The 16,877-nt window shown below is 44.8% G+C and overlaps 1 protein-coding gene across 1 annotated transcript in view; it reads left to right on the top strand.

The window, feature by feature from the left end:
• Positions 1 to 16,877, top strand: part of ADGRV1 (adhesion G protein-coupled receptor V1) — a 441,777-nt gene that overhangs the window by 205,556 nt on the left and 219,344 nt on the right. Inside the window, exons 76-78 of the mRNA XM_063456378.1 lie at positions 11,833 to 12,075; positions 12,986 to 13,393; positions 15,458 to 15,642. Of these exons, the coding sequence (XP_063312448.1) occupies positions 11,833 to 12,075; positions 12,986 to 13,393; positions 15,458 to 15,642 (836 nt within the window). The remainder of the gene's footprint in view (positions 1 to 11,832; positions 12,076 to 12,985; positions 13,394 to 15,457; positions 15,643 to 16,877) is intronic.

Below are 16,877 nucleotides of genomic sequence, written 5' to 3'. Positions count from 1 at the left end.
ATGGAAAAGTTGTTTCAAGGGGACTAACACCTGGACTGTGGCATGCCGGAGGGGGATCCATGTTAAATCACCTAACATTCCTAAATTGTTTGGAATAACGTGCTTTAAAACATCAAATATGGGGGGCGGAGCCTAACCGCCGAGCGGGAAAGATGCACAACGAAAGAGCTCCCGACTCCAAGCGACTGTTTTGGGGATAAACACCCCACAAATCGGTGCAAATACTGCAAAATTATGCATGATGCAGGAAGGGGAAACCCGGGGGAATCCAACGACCCCAAAAACGAGACATACGCTCCCCGGGAAACCTCACGAGCCACTGGGGCCTACACGAAGCTGGACAGCAAAGACGCGCACGGACCCCTCGACACACTGGCATCCTAACCCCCCCCCCCCTATGGACCGGCAGGGGATATCCCGGTCCCCCCTGGACAACAGGGGCAGCCCAGCGAAGTCCTACCATAAGGCCGAGCCTACAACACAGAGGGGCAACCCGGAACACGATACCTCCAAGATGGCGGCGGACTGGGAGGCCTCCCACATCCCAGCGGACACAGAGCTCCGACTGGCCGCGATTTTCAATTCCTTTTGGGAGAAGCTGGAGGCACTTATGTGACCTCCCCACCTGGAGAACCAGGCAAAGGGCAAGCGACCAAGCACACAGTGGGTGACCGCAAAGCGGAAAGTAAAGGTTATTACAAGCCCCAGGCGTCTGAAAAGCTGGTGCCGCAGGGGTGTCGCCCTGAAGAAAAGCTTGGGGAGACCCAATGAACACAGAGGCAGCCTGACACCGACCAACAGGGCAAAGAAAGCGACCAAGTTAGACTACTCAAGCTTCGCACGTAAACAGGCAATACCCAGCAACAGACCCAGCGAGAACACAGCAACACATGATTGGCAGTGGAAAAAGCGAGCAACGAGTCCCAAAATAGCGACATCGTCCAGCCGGACCAACGGAGGCACTCCAACAAGACAGAGGGAACCTCCCGAGCACCAGCACCGACAGAGACCGAGACGCACTCGGCCCCTTAACCGGGACTGTAATATACCACTGGCGGGAGTTGGCTGAACGGGACATTGTGGGATAACCACGGTAGGGAGGAGGCACAGGGAAGGCAGATTGGAGGGAAGTACCAGGCCCTTACTCACAAAAGCACAGGTCACTTTTGTCATACAAAAGGTAAGAAACAAGAGGGTGGCTAAAAATGACCAACATATGTGTGTCAGTGTGTCTTTGTACCCATCTCTTTAGGAAAGCTTATGGCCTCCCAGTAGTGATGTCGCGAACATAAAATTTTCCGTTCGCGAACGCGAACGCGAACTTCTGCAAATGTTCGTGAACCGGCGAACCGCCATAGACTTCAATAGGCAGGTGAATTTTAAAACCCACAGGGACTCTTTCTGGCCACAATAGTGATGGAAAAGTTGTTTCAAGGGGACTAACACCTGGACTGTGGCATGCCGGAGGGGGATCCATGTTAAATCACCTAACATTCCTAAATTGTTTGGAATAACGTGCTTTAAAACATCAAATATGGGGGGCGGAGCCTAACCGCCGAGCGGGAAAGATGCACAACGAAAGAGCTCCCGACTCCAAGCGACTGTTTTGGGGATAAACACCCCACAAATCGGTGCAAATACTGCAAAATTATGCATGATGCAGGAAGGGGAAACCCGGGGGAATCCAACGACCCCAAAAACGAGACATACGCTCCCCGGGAAACCTCACGAGCCACTGGGGCCTACACGAAGCTGGACAGCAAAGACGCGCACGGACCCCTCGACACACTGGCATCCTAACCCCCCCCCCCCTATGGACCGGCAGGGGATATCCCGGTCCCCCCTGGACAACAGGGGCAGCCCAGTGAAGTCCTACCATAAGGCCGAGCCTACAACACAGAGGGGCAACCCGGAACACGATACCTCCAAGATGGCGGCGGACTGGGAGGCCTCCCACATCCCAGCGGACACAGAGCTCCGACTGGCCGCGATTTTCAATTCCTTTTGGGAGAAGCTGGAGGCACTTATGTGACCTCCCCACCTGGAGAACCAGGCAAAGGGCAAGCGACCAAGCACACAGTGGGTGACCGCAAAGCGGAAAGTAAAGGTTATTACAAGCCCCAGGCGTCTGAAAAGCTGGTGCCGCAGGGGTGTCGTCCTGAAGAAAAGCTTGGGGAGACCCAATGAACACAGAGGCAGCCTGACACCGACCAACAGGGCAAAGAAAGCGACCAAGTTAGACTACTCAAGCTTCGCACGTAAACAGGCAATACCCAGCAACAGACCCAGCGAGAACACAGCAACACATGATCGGCAGTGGAAAAAGCGAGCAACGAGTCCCAAAATAGCGACATCGTCCAGCCGGACCAACGGAGGCACTCCAACAAGACAGAGGGAACCTCCCGAGCACCAGCACCGACAGAGACCGAGACGCACTCGGCCCCTTAACCGGGACTGTAATATACCACTGGCGGGAGTTGGCTGAACGGGACATTGTGGGATAACCTCCCTACCCTATCAGAGACTGGTACCGGCCTATTGTTTCCATATGATTTTCCGTATGATTCACACACAATGCTCATATATCAGACTCTATAGCATGACAACAATCCCACTGGGTTCCGCTTTCGGCCTCTCACACTCACCTGATGGCAAGCGGGGAGAAGCACCCACACACTAAAAGGGCTAGTTAATGCAGCATATGTTAACCTTTGTTTTAAGTTTAGTATTTTTCCGATGATAAGGCATACTGTATAAGGTGTATACTTAACGCACTGGTAATCTTAATGTTTAGACTACTATTAAACCGTGGCATGTTTATATATTGGGCAACTAACACATGTCCACCCCACACAATGGTAGATAGGCTTAATCGTTTGGCTATGTTAAGTAGTTTTAAAAGGCTATATAGCATGAATTTTAAAAAAAATATATATATATTTGTGCAAGTTTTTTTTTTGTTTTGTTTGTTTTTTTTTTTTACGCCATATTCCTGTTATAGAATGTACGAAAAAGCAGAAAATATTCCAGATTTTTACACTTCAGACACCCTTATAAAGATTGTTTCACTATATTGAACCTACTCTGATATTGCTAAAACTCATGCTGTTAACTATTGCTAGGCAAATGCTTACCATGTATTGTCTCTCTAGCTAGCACTTACTAATGTGGCAACCCAAGCCTGTTTATAACTCACAGATACACTGTAGGTTTGTCTCTATGCTTAAAAATGTGCCAATACTCAAATGCCTTACTGGTAGAAACGCTTTCTCTCAACAAAACTTAAAAAAGTGTACAGTTAAAACATAACATGGTGTACGTGAAGCATAGGCGACCTAGCTGAGCGACCAGCATCATTACTTAATTTTATCTTGCTTGGACCAATCAACTGTTTAGTTAATCTGTTTAATATAAAATTTGTGCAAAATATCATGCCACTGTCTACCTTGAAAGAAACTTGAAATACGCTGTTGTGGCGCGTTTGAAATGCTGTGTTTATCTGCACTACAAAAATAAAGAATTATAACAAAAAAAAAAACATCAAGCATGATGTTGTATCGATCAGGTAGTGTAAGGGTTACGCCCGCTTCACAGTGACAGACCAAACTCCCCGTTTAACGCACCGCAAACAACCGCAAACAGTCCATTTGCACAACCGCAAACTCCCCATTTGGGATACCAAAGGTTGGATACCAAGCTAGCCATGTCCCGTTCCTTGTCCTCACTGATGTCATTGAAGGACTCTTCCTCCACCCAGCCACGTACAACACCAAGGGTCCCCGAAAGGTGACAACAAGCCCCCTGTATTTTTTATTTAAATGTACACTACTGTTACACCAGATATGAGTTGCACTGGTGTGAAACTGTGCCCTGGCAGGCCCTGAAACGCACACGTGTGAAGGAAACTGACTGCTATTATTTCACAGTCAAAATTTTTTTATTTTTTTTTTAAATGCAAGCTATTGTTCCCCCCAAAACGTTCGTGTGTGGGGGTGCTGGAATGACGTGGGCCAATGAGAGCCTGAATCAACTTTTTGCTCCCACTGCCCCTTTAAGAGCGAGCTCGTAACTCGAGCCGTGCTCCTAGTGACAGGCGGGCCACGTAACCGATCACTGCGGTCAGTGCACGCGGCTAAGTCAGAAGAGGAGATCAAGCCGCATGCGGCTCGTGTGGAGGCAGGAGTGATCCAGCCACGCGCGGCTCAAGCTTAGGAGCCAGGTCGGTCCCAGGATAAGGTAAATACAGCCACAACCACTTATCCCAATCACACACCTTTCCTAACGTCCTATCCCATTAAAAGCATATTACCGCGTATTTAATAAAACAGATAGACCCCCTACTTCATCCAGGTTACCGATCGATGGTTCGATATTCTGAGCCCTCTCTGATTTACTGTACACGACTATTCGATATTCCCACACATTTTATATAGCATTTTATGTTTGTTTGAGACCACCTTAAAAATATTGGATATCGCTAAAAGTCATGATCACTATATACTTTCTCTACAAACCTCTAAAACGAACCAAACTACTCATCCATCCGCTATACCACTTTATCCCACCTAGAACTAGTGCCCAGTTAAAATACTTGACTCTTACTTACTCACACTCAGTCATGCCACACACATTTCACCACTACTCTCACTGAATCCCTCTGACTACGGCTAAATTCATCTTCTACATCAGAACACTACTCCTAAGATTGGGTTGTATCCATGTCTCGGGTCTTTCATTTAGAATAGGGGCAGCTTCGGTCTCCTTCAACACTGACACTCCAGTGCATATTATTAAACGATTGGGCAGATGGAAATCCTCAGTCTACAACCGATATATTCCTCATCCTGAGAAAGAAATGAGGAAAGCTTTTAAAAGTTTGGCTTTGTAAATTTGATGCAATAAGTGTGTTTTTCTTTAATACCTTTTCACCCTCTTTGCATGAACCCGATTTACATATATTACTGATATGTTTCTGAACATATATATTATATTATTCACTCACTCACTCTCTGGGCCGACCTAAGACATCATGCTGCCCAGGTCCAACGATAAATGACTATAATGTATAATAAACACAGGTTACTGGCTATGGGGGGGATAATGTATAATAAGCACAGGTTACTGGCTATGGGGGGATAATGTATAATAAACACAGGTTACTGGCTATGGGGGGATAATGTATAATAAGCACAGGTTACTGGCTATGGGGGGATAATGTATAATAAACACAGGTTACTGGCTATGGGGATAATGTATAATAAACACCGGTTACTGGCTATGGGAGGGATAATGTATAATAAACACAGGTTACTGGCTATGGGGGGGTGGGGTAATGTATAATAAACACAGGTTACTGGCTATGGGGGGACAATGTATAATAAACACAGGTTACTGGCTATGGGAGGATAATGTATAATAAACACAGGTTACTGGCTATGGGGGGATAATGTATAATAAACATAGGTTACTGGCTATGGGGAGGATAATGTAAAATAAACACAGGTTACTGGCTATGGGGAGGATAATGTATAATAAACACAGGTTACTGGCTATGGAGGGATAATGTATAATAAACACAGGTTACTGGCTATGGGGGGATAATGTAAAATAAACACAGGTTACTGGCTATGGGGGGATAATGTATAATAAACACAGGTTGCTGGCTATGGGGGGATAATGTATAATAAACACAGGTTACTGGCTATGGGGGATAATGTATAATAAACACAGGTTACTGGCTATGGAGGATAATGTATAATAAACACAGGTTACTGGCTATGGGGGGATAATGTATAATAAACACAGGTTACTGGCTATGGGGAGGATAATGTATAATAAACACAGGTTACTGGCTATAGGGGATAATGTATAATAAACACAGGTTACTGGCTATTGAGGATAATGTACAATAAACACAAACACACAAAAAAAATAATGATAAAAAAAAAGAATGCAGCTTAAGAATTAATCTAAATTGTATGCTGTCTAGGAGGTGGGAGGGTCTGGGAGGGAGGGTCTGCTGCTGATTGGTACAGGGTGAAAGTTTACTCAATGATGACAAATAGGGGGCGGACCGAACATCGCATATGTTCGCCGTCCGTGGCGAACGCGAACAAGCTATGTTCGCCAGGAACTATTCGCCAGCGAACCGTTCAGGACATCACTACCTCCCAGAGTAACCTCTGCCTCACATACGTGTCCCTTGCTCTCTCCTAAAGGGCAGCACTGTATTCTCTTCTCCAGCTCTGCTTCACTCCACCTTGTTTAAATGCTACCTTCTGTCCTGTTGGGTTTTACGCCCCACCTCCTATAGATTGTAAGCTTTTGTAATGGTCTCATTTAATGTTAAATCTCCCCCTTTGATAATATTGTAAAGCGCTACTGAATATGCTGGTGCTTTAAAAATGCCAGTATTAATAATAATAATAATAATAATAATATCAGTGTCAGTGTGTGCCTGAGTGTATGTGTGTATATCTGTGCTTACGTGTGTCTGTGTGTACATCTGTGTGTATCTGTCAGTGTGTGTATCGGTGTGTCCCGTTAGTGTATGTGTGTGTGTGTGTGTATCTGTGTTTCTGTTTGTATCTGTGTGTGTGTGTGTGTGTGTGTAACTGTGTCAGTGTGTGTAACTGTGTGTCTGTATAACTGTGTGTCAGTATGTGTATTTGTATGTATGGCAGTGTATGTCTGTGTATCTCTATGTACATCAGTGTGTGCATGTGTGTATCAGTGTGTCTGGCAGTGTACATTAACACACATACTCCATCTTACATTCTGTGGCGAAACCAACCTCGCCACTGGGCCCTGGAGAAGCCTGTTTGCTAGCCTCCTACCTGCTGACTATGGCCCCTGGGTTATTTGGGGCATATTGTACTGTATATTGCTGCTACTGGCCCTTTTAACAGCATCTATGGACATATTGGGACTTTTGGGACTACTGTCCCTTTAAGACTGTGATACATATTCTAGTGTACTGCCTGTAATATTATATGTGTATTAAGTTTAACCTGGGATATGTATGCAGCATTCATCAGATTGTTCGGTAGAATCACTCCATTTATTATATTGAGTGAAACTACCGAACAACCAGACCACCCAGGAATAAGTGTGCCTCCAATTACAGTTTGCAACAATGTTGCAAACGGGTAATTGGCAATCCATGTAATGTATTCTTTGTCCTCTGGGTGGCCGCCATTCGGGAAACAAACACGTGGCGGCGGCCATCTTAAACTACCGAACAGCGGTGTTTTGCCGTCGAGTGTCTGGAACTAAAATCGGACACTTGACAAGGCAAACACCGCTGAGACCTCCATACTTCCAGAAATTCGTATGGAAACTACCGAATGACCCGCCGTTCGGTAGAAAGAACCCCATAAACAAGGGAATTCATTCAAACCCTCTCCAGGCTCTATAACCCAGGAAATTCGCCTGTTTTCATTCCCTTGTTTGTGACCGACCGCAGGGCCAAAATGCATGGAACTGTTTTGGGCAGGAAATTGTGCTTGCGGTCGGTCATAAAGGACTTCCAGCTAACTTTTGATCCACTGGATGGATTTGTCTGATTTTTGGAAGGGTGTATGTTTAAAGTGTGCTGATTCCAAATATGTGGTTTTTGGGAAGATTGGATGTATGGATTTAAAGTTATAGCACATGTATAAAAACTGTAGTTTTCCTGGCTGTATAATTATGTTAACTGGTTATCTGAGGGGAGGGGATGTGTGGGTTGTACCATGTATCTGATTGGTTATTTTATGCCTCCCCCTGGGTGTGGCCTGTAAGTGTACAAGTGTAATAAAAGCCAGGCTGGATGAGCCAGTCCAGAGTTCCTGTTTTACCCTCAAAGTGATGTGTCGTCTCATTATTGGGGGGAAGGATTTATTGCATGCTGTTCCAGTTGACTGCTAGGAGTACAAGCCTATTCGTATGGTTCCTATTCAATGGTCTACAGCATTCATATGCTTGGGAGAATTTAAAAGGTTTCTCGGATTCGGTGATTGTGGTGTCTGCCAGAGTGCTTGGAGTCCTCAGGAAGCACTAGGAGCATCCATTAACGGAGGTACCCAGTCGGGGTGCCAGGTGATCCGTTACATTGGTGGTAGCGGTGGGATGGCGTCCTAGTGCGAGGTAAAGCAGCTCAGAGACACTGTTTGGATTTACAAATTGAGGGCAACGCTAGCACTCGTGCAGCGCCCCTGGGAGCAGACTAGTATGGAAGGTTCTGGCTCTGAAGATGATTGGCTGGCCGAGGTGAGGCAGCGAGTGGCCGAGTATGGGGATGATATACCCATGGAGACACGCCGGGTGATCTGGAACCAGGTCATGGCCGAGCGAAACACAAGGCTGGACCGAGAATTCCGGTTGGCAAAAGAGAGGAAGTATGCTCAGCAGCAGGAGCGTTACAGCAGCCGAGTAGAGGCTGCATCCGAGGAGGTTAGCCGTCTTTCCCTGAGGCGGCGGGAGGAACCCGAAGTGGGGGTCCTCATAGACTGGTCCTGTGAGGAACCACAACAGGCAGGTAGAGATGGGACCAAGGTCTCTCCACCGGGATGCTGGGCAGCCGGCCCAGATCCCCAGCAGCAGCCAGAGTTGCCAGGTGGGGAAGCAGGTGGCCCTTACTCACAAATGTTGAGGGGCCTCATGGATTGGTCCTGGGAAGACCCACAGATGGCAGGTGGAGATGGGACTGCGGTCTCTCTACCGGCCCTACAGGGATGCTGGGCAGTCGGCCCGGATCCCCAGCGGCAGTGTGCGTTACAGGGAGCTGAAGGTGCCGTTCTTGCTCCCCAGCGGCAGTCTACGGTGCAGGGAGAGGAGCCTGTTATCCCCTCTCCCCAGTGGTTGAAGGTGTGTAAGGGAGAGGAGTTTGTTATTCCCTCTCCCCAGCGGCAGCACAGCTCACCAAGGGGAGACAGTAAGCTCCTCACCAGCGCAGATGGGACCGTGGTCTCTGCGCCCTGCCTACAGGGAGTACAGAGGGTCAGCCCTGCTCCCCAGCGGCTGAAAGTGTGTAAGGGAGAGGAGTTTGTTACCCCCTCTCCCCAGCGGCAGCTTAGCACACCAAGGGGAGACAGTAAGCCCCACACCAGCGCAGATGGGACCGTAGTCTCTGCGCCCAAGTTACAGGGAGCTGAGGGGGCCGTCCTCCCTCCCCAGTGGCAGTGTGATTTGTTGGGAATTGGGAGCCCAGTCTCCATTTCCCAGCGGCAGAGTATCCAGCAGGGAATGGAGAGCCCAGCCCCCTTTCCCCGTCAGCAGGACTCTGTGCTGGGAGGAGAGACAGTCGGTCTCCCTCCGCAGAGACGGGAAGTATGTATGGGAGAGGAGATTGTTACCACCTCTCCCCAGCGGCGGATCATTAATGTACAGGGAATAGAGAGCCCAGTCTCCATTCCCCAGCGGCAGAGTGTTCTAATGGGAGAGGAGCTGGTTACCACCTCTCCCCAGCGGCAGCTTAATGTACCAGGGGGAGACTGTAAGCCCCACACCTGTGCAGATGGGACAGTGGTCTCTGCACTTCCAGCACAGGGGGTAGGGATGGTCGGTCCTGCCCCCCCACGACAGGGCTGTTTAGCCAAAGGGGAGACAGTCTGTCTCCAGCAGCAGAGCTGTGTACCCAGAGGGGAGACTGTCGGTCTCCCCCTCCCACAACCAGGCTCCAATCAGGCTACTTCAGGGGTAGTGCTGGCACCAGGGCAGAGTACCGCTGGGCTCTGCCCACTCAGCAACCCACCAAAACAGCCTACCAGTCCCCCACACAGCCATGGTGAGGCACCTGGACCTGGACAAGTTTTTCTCTTACTCAGGTGTAGTAACCATTTATTGTGGGTGGGCTGTACTGCTGTTTCTGTTTTGTGGGTGGGCTGCTGGACTAACAAGGGCACTGACCGGCAAGAGGTCAGGTACCCTGTTAGTCTGTTTGGAAAAGGGGAGAAATGTGGCGAAACCAACCTCGCCACTGGGCCCTGGGGAAGCCTGTTTGCTAGCCTCCTACCTGCTGACTATGGCCCCTGGGTTATTTGGGGCATATTGTACTGTATATTGCTGCTACTGGCCCTTTTAACAGCATCTATGGACATATTGGGACTTTTGGGACTACTGTCCCTTTAAGACTGTGATACATATTCTAGTGTACTGCCTGTAATATTATATGTGTATTAAGTTTAACCTGGGATATGTATGCAGCATTCATCAGATTGTTCGGTAGAATCACTCCATTTATTATATTGAGTGAAACTACCGAACAACCAGACCACCCAGGAATAAGTGTGCCTCCAATTACAGTTTGCAACAATGTTGCAAATGGGTAATTGGCAATCCATGTAATGTATTCTTTGTCCTCTGGGTGGCCGCCATTCGGGAAACAAACACGTGGCGGCGGCCATCTTAAACTACCGAACAGCGGTGTTTTGCCGTCGAGTGTCTGGAACTAAAATCGGACACTTGACAAGGCAAACACCGCTGAGACCTCCATACTTCCAGAAATTCGTATGGACACTACCGAATGACCCGCCGTTCGGTAGAAAGAACCCCATAAACAAGGGAATTCATTCAAACCCTCTCCAGGCTCTATAACACAGGCAATTCGCCTGTTTTCATTCCCTTGTTTGTGACCGACCGCAGGGCCAAAATGCATGGAACTGTTTTGGGCAGGAAATTGTGCTTGCGGTCGGTCATAAAGGACTTCCAGCTAACTTTTGATCCACTGGATGGATTTGTCTGATTTTCGGAAGGGTGTATGTTTAAAGTGTGCTGATTCCAAATATGTGGTTTTTGGGAAGATTGGATGTATGGATTTAAAGTTATAGCACATGTATAAAAACTGTAGTTTTCCTGGCTGTATAATTATGTTAACTGGTTATCTGAGGGGAGGGGATGTGTGGGTTGTACCATGTATCTGATTGGTTATTTTATGCCTCCCCCTGGGTGTGGCCTGTAAGTGTACAAGTGTAATAAAAGCCAGGCTGGATGAGCCAGTCCAGAGTTCCTGTTTTACCCTCAAAGTGATGTGTCGTCTCATTATTGGGGGGAAGGATTTATTGCATGCTGTTCCAGTTGACTGCTAGGAGTACAAGCCTATTCGTATGGTTCCTATTCAATGGTCTACAGCATTCATATGCTTGGGAGAATTTAAAAGGTTTCTCGGATTCGGGGATTGTGGTGTCTGCCAGAGTGCTTGGAGTCCTCAGGAAGCACTAGGAGCATCCATTAACGGAGGTACCAAGTTGGGGTGCCAGGCGATCCGTTACACATTCAAACACACAAACACTGCTCAGTGCTATGAATAACCATGCATGGATAGGCAAATTGTAGATCCCTAGCTGGCTAAGCATTCTTAGACTTTTATGACAGATAGGGATCTACATTTTGGCCAACCTTGTGCTAGAGGGGGGCCCAACAAAAACTTCAGTGAACAGATTAAGGGCAGGCCCTGTGGGTTATAATCGGGTGGTGGGCCCTGGGAGCCCTGATCTTGAGCTGTGTCAAATGCCCTAGAATTTATGATGGCAGCCCTGGTCCCAGGTCTCAGCTACACAGTGATTGAGCATTTTAAAGAGAATGGGCACTTGTCAGCTGGGTCTAAACTTTGAAATGTGCAGTAGCAGTTCTTAAACCTATTAGTGATGGGCAGCATTTTCCTTCTCTTCCCTTATTCATCCGTGTGTGTGTGTGTGTGTTTGTGTGTGTGTGTGTGTGTGTGTGTGTGTAGAGGGGGAAGGGTGTTATTGGGTCAATTTGTCAGTAAGCAAACTTTCTTCACTTACAGTAAAACTTATCCAATATCACAACAGGTGAGCTTTATAACTCTTTTATCCTTTGTCATTTTTTCAGGTGCCTGAATATGAAACTTTCTTCTTTGTTGAACTTTATGATGCTGGTGCTGGTGCATCGATTAACAGCAGCACTAGATTTGCCAAAATAATGATTCTAGAGAGCGACTCTCCCCATGGCCTGATTTATTTTGCTGTTGGGTCCAGGGTAGCTGTGGCACATAAAAAGACCACTTTAATCAGTCTGCAAATCTCCAGAGAATCTAGTACGTCACAGACCATTTCTGTTGGATACGTTATTCAAGTAAGTCGACATCTAAAAGTCCTGACATTTAGCACATAGAGGTTTCTTCAATATGTTGTACCATACCAATTAAATGGCATTAAGAATATTAGCAAGATATTCACTAAAGTGAGAATTCGAGGTGAATTCAAAGTGAATTTCAAATTTAAGGTCAAAGAAGCTGGATGGAAAGCATGGCTGAATTCCAGAATTTTTCTAGTTTGGCTATTTTGACCTGAGATTTAAAATTCACTTTTAACTCAACCCTGTTACTGACGAATTGCATTAGATGTGTCTGATAAACTGCTTCTATTTAACCTATGCACTAAATTTTGATGTCTCATATAGTAATATAAATATTTTTTAATTTACCATCCATTATTCATGTTTACAAGCCCTTTGCTTTTCCGCACACGAAACATCCGCACACAAAATATCACATAAAGTAAAATGCTGTATGTACTCGAATCTAATGCACACCTTTTTTTTCGAAAATAAAGTTTCCAAAATTTAAATGCGCATTAGATTTGATGGTACATTACATTTGGGCAAAATTCTATATTTTCTGGCGTATTCTCATGGACAAGAGGTAAATGTCATTCCTTAAAGAGGGTTTAAGAAAGAATAGGTTTAACATGTAACACTAAAATTGAAATACCATCAATGTTACTGTGGTATATGGCAATAAACATTTTCGTTGTAGCACAATGATGTATAGTAGTATCTTCTTGTATAAATGCGCATTACATTCGCCAGCAAAAACATTTTCAGCTTCCAGGTTTCAAAAATTGAGGCGCGTATTAGATTCGATGGCGCATTAGATTTGAGTAAATACAGTATATTACCCTTAATATTTCATAAGTAAGTTGTTTAAATGTTTAATTTTGACTATGGATTTATCAATATATACCTTTTTACATTTTATTTTAAGGAGCTGAAAACGTCTGAAATGGTTGGGCATACATTGATATCTCCAGCGATAGCAGGAAGTGATTTTGTCAAATCTGAAGGAAGACTGACTTTTGAATCAGGGCAAAGAAATATTGTGCTGGACGTCACACTTACTCCCGAGATGGGATCGCTCAACCCGTACCCTAAGCGGTTTCAAGTTTTACTCTCTGATCCCTCAGGAGGTGCCAAAGTAGATACACTCTATGGTATTGCCAACATCACCATATTGTCAGATTCTTCCTCCCAGTCCACTTGGGGATTAATTGATCAGTTGTATCAGCCTTTTGATGAAGATGTTCTTAACAGGGTACTCCAGACCCTAAACAATAAAGTCGGTGCAGATATTTCAGATGAGCAACTTGGTGCCATGATGAATATTTTGGAAAAGGTTTGTTCATCAATAAGCAATCCAAGCAGAAAAGAATCCCCTTGCCTTCACTTATCTAGTATATTAATGTAACACCTAAGGCTGAGATCTCAAGATAGTCTAAAATACATGTACCTATCTCGTCATGTACCATAGAGATGGTAATAGCTGCATACCATTAGAATATACATAATAGTTGTGTGTCACCAGTAGATGCATGTAATAGTACTCTAGGCCCAATATGTGGTGAATAGCTGTGTACTTTGAATAAAGATTATAGCTTGGTTCTGCCACAGTGCAGTGGGAATATTTAGGTGGAACAAAGGCAAGGGGTATAGTGTGGAAAAGATTATGTTCAATCATAGTGTAGAAACACAATTTACTTTTACTTTATTGATTTCCTGGGCTTTATAGGTATTAGTATAAATATAAATGTGTTTATGGCGATAGTTATAGTGTCAAGACGGAACAATCAACGTTTGTAATTCACTCATTGGAAAACAACGTTAAACTGGGTTCGGAAAACACTTAGACGGTTATTTACTAAGGTGAGAATTGCCGGGAAATTCAGAGTGAATTTTGTATTTAAGGCCAAAGTAGAAGAACTGGTGTGTGTATGAGAGTGTCTGTGCTTCTCTGAGCATGTGTGTGGGTCTATGTGTGTGTGTGTCAGTGCATGTGTATCTGTGAAATACTGAAAAATGCACTGGCAGATATGTTTTTGCCAGTCTCAGGTATAAATTTGATGAAATGCACTCATGAAAGTAAGTGTCCCTGAATTGCAGTTAGGATATGTGGTCACCCTAGTCGCCAGGGGGAAGAGGTGCCACTGGCCCCGGTCGGCAGCCTTAGGCCTCCCGACGGCAATGCAGAGTAGGCACCTGCCTGCCCAAAATGGCAAGTGCATCCTCTGCTTTTGTATCTTTGGTGGGTGGGTGGGTGGGATGGAGGACAACTGTATAAGTGTTTTTTTTCTAAACTTAAATCTCAGTATTCAGGTTTAATTGCTGGGTTGTCACTTTAAGGTGCCAACACAGCACCTTGGTCTGTTTTGTGGTTTGGGCACTCGGGCTCAAAAATGTTTGCCATCACTGTGCTAGACGTTTGATGAGTCTCCTGTATGTCATTAAAGTTCAGTTTGCAGAGCAGGATATAAAAACTTCTAAAGCAGGTTGATGTATGATTGAAATTAAACCTTTTTTTTTTTTTCAAGCAGGCTGTGTGAGTCACAGCCAGGGGAGGTGTGGCAAGGGCTACAGAAATAATGTTATTTAACTCCTAAATGTCAGAGAATTGAGCAGTGAGACTTCAGGGGCATGATTTATACACAAACAGTGCTTCATTAAGCTAAAGTTGTTTTGAAGCCTTCACATCCAGAGATATGTTTTATTATTTTCTGGGAAGTTGCACCCACAGTACACGTGACTAAGGCAGCCTGGGAGGATTGTTGCCCTCCCTCCTCCCAATCAACTTCTTTATTTTTTTAATTCCCTACCTCTTTCCTCCCCCTTTTCCTCCCACACCTCCTCGCCTTGCCGGCTCAGAATGTGTGCATGTTCCCTGAGCTGTTAAAATGATCCAATCAAAGGTTTCACTATGAGAAGCCTTTGATTGTACCATGACTTCAGATGAGGATGCACCGAGCAGTACCAGGGTGCTTCAACCTGCACTGGATTAAGTTGAGTAAATGTTAGTTTAAAATGCTCATTGAGCGTTTTTATAGTGGGAGAAACCCTTTAACCCTGTCTCTGTTGATACAGTATTTTCAAAGTAACATGTTCTTAAATGTCTTTGGCACAAAAGTTATAATCACATTTTCTTTCTTATTGTTTTTTAATTACTGAGTCGGTAATTAATATTTTATAGCTTTTTTTCTCACTATGGACTTTTACTGCATGGAACACAATTACAGATACACCAAATAACATAAAATAATAATAATAAAATGTTTGACTTCTTGTGTAAAACATTTTTATCTCTCTTCAATCTGCTTAAACTATATATATTAAAAAATGTAACAATTAAAACTCCTTATTAGAATTCAGGCTGTCCTTACAAACATATATTTTTGTTTTGGTTTTTCAGATAACACATGAAGGGGCAATTCATGTTCTCTCTAATCAAAGCCGATTTCTTTTCTACGACACTCTGTGTAGTCTTGCTGATCCAGAGAGGTTGGATACGAGGGGATACAGCCCACTGATTGCTGTAGCTGAGAAATATGCTTTCTCTCTTCTTACAGGAGTGATTTGTGGATCTCCAGGTGAAAAGTAAATATTATTATTATTATTATTGCCATTTATATAGCACCAACAGATTCCATAGCCCTTTACAATATTATTAGAGGGAGGATTTAGCTCTAAATAGGACAATTACAAGAAAACTTACAGGAACGATAGGTTGAAGAGGACCCTGCTGAAAAGAGCTTACAGTCTATAGGAGGTGGGGTGTAAAGCACATTAGGACAGGAAATAGCAATCAAATAAGGTGGGAGTGGAGCAGAGCTGGAGGAGAGAGTAAAGTGCTGCCCTTTAGGAGAGAGCAAGAGACAGGTATGTGAGGTAGAGGTTACTCAGGGAGGCCATAAGCTTTCCTAAAGAGATGGGTTTTAAGGCACTTCTTAAACGATTGAAGGTATAGGTAAGGGTTAGCACGTTGAATTGACTCCTATAGGATACAGGAAGCCAATGTAATGACCGACAAAGGGGTGAGGTGTGAAAGGAGCGACTAGAGAGGAAAATCGGTCAATGTAACTGCTACTAGTTCGTTGGATTTGGAGCATGCCTAGTGATTCAAAACAAGTAATTTTTGCTGCACAGTACAGTTTTAATCTTAATTACGTTTTATTTAATAGCAATCAACATCATTTTTATGGTTAACACAACCTCTTCTGAAATTTAATGGGAGGATGGTGTGAATTGTCACGTCAAAATATAAAGTTTGAAATATCTGATATATGTAGTTACATTTTAGCTAAAAAATATCTGTTGCTTGCATAGAAAATAATTTTGCCCTGGAGTCTGTCAGATCAACACAAACAAACATACTAGAGCAGGGAAGGTAGCCTTCTGCACTCCAAGTGTTGTGGACCACATCTCCCAAAATGCTCGTACCACCATAATGTAGTCTACAATATCTGGAGTGTCAAAGTGATGACCAATATATAGACAAGCCACTGATGTCAAGCTATGTCTCATGTACTGTGGAAGCCTTGTAACTCTACAACAGCTTGAAGTTGACCTATTAACTTGTCTTGTCCCAGAGTAACACTTTCGTTCTTACCCAGTTACGTTTGCTTTTAATCCAATATGTATGATTTGCCCATTAGCTGCCACTAGTAACAAAGTATTGTGGCCTTGTCACAAATGGACCAAACATCAGCTGCTTCTCATATGGATATCTGAAATTAAAAAAGATGCTGATATACAAAAGTCTTCAGAAGCACCAACTAAATGATATATGCTTCCAGGATTAGAAGCCCTCTATGTAAAATAAATAATGTATT

Source organism: Pelobates fuscus, chromosome 5 (genome assembly GCF_036172605.1).
Source record: "Pelobates fuscus isolate aPelFus1 chromosome 5, aPelFus1.pri, whole genome shotgun sequence".
Lineage (NCBI taxonomy): Eukaryota > Metazoa > Chordata > Amphibia > Anura > Pelobatidae > Pelobates > Pelobates fuscus.
Note: the sequence above shows the minus strand (reverse complement) of the source record. Positions and strands in the feature narration are given on the sequence as shown.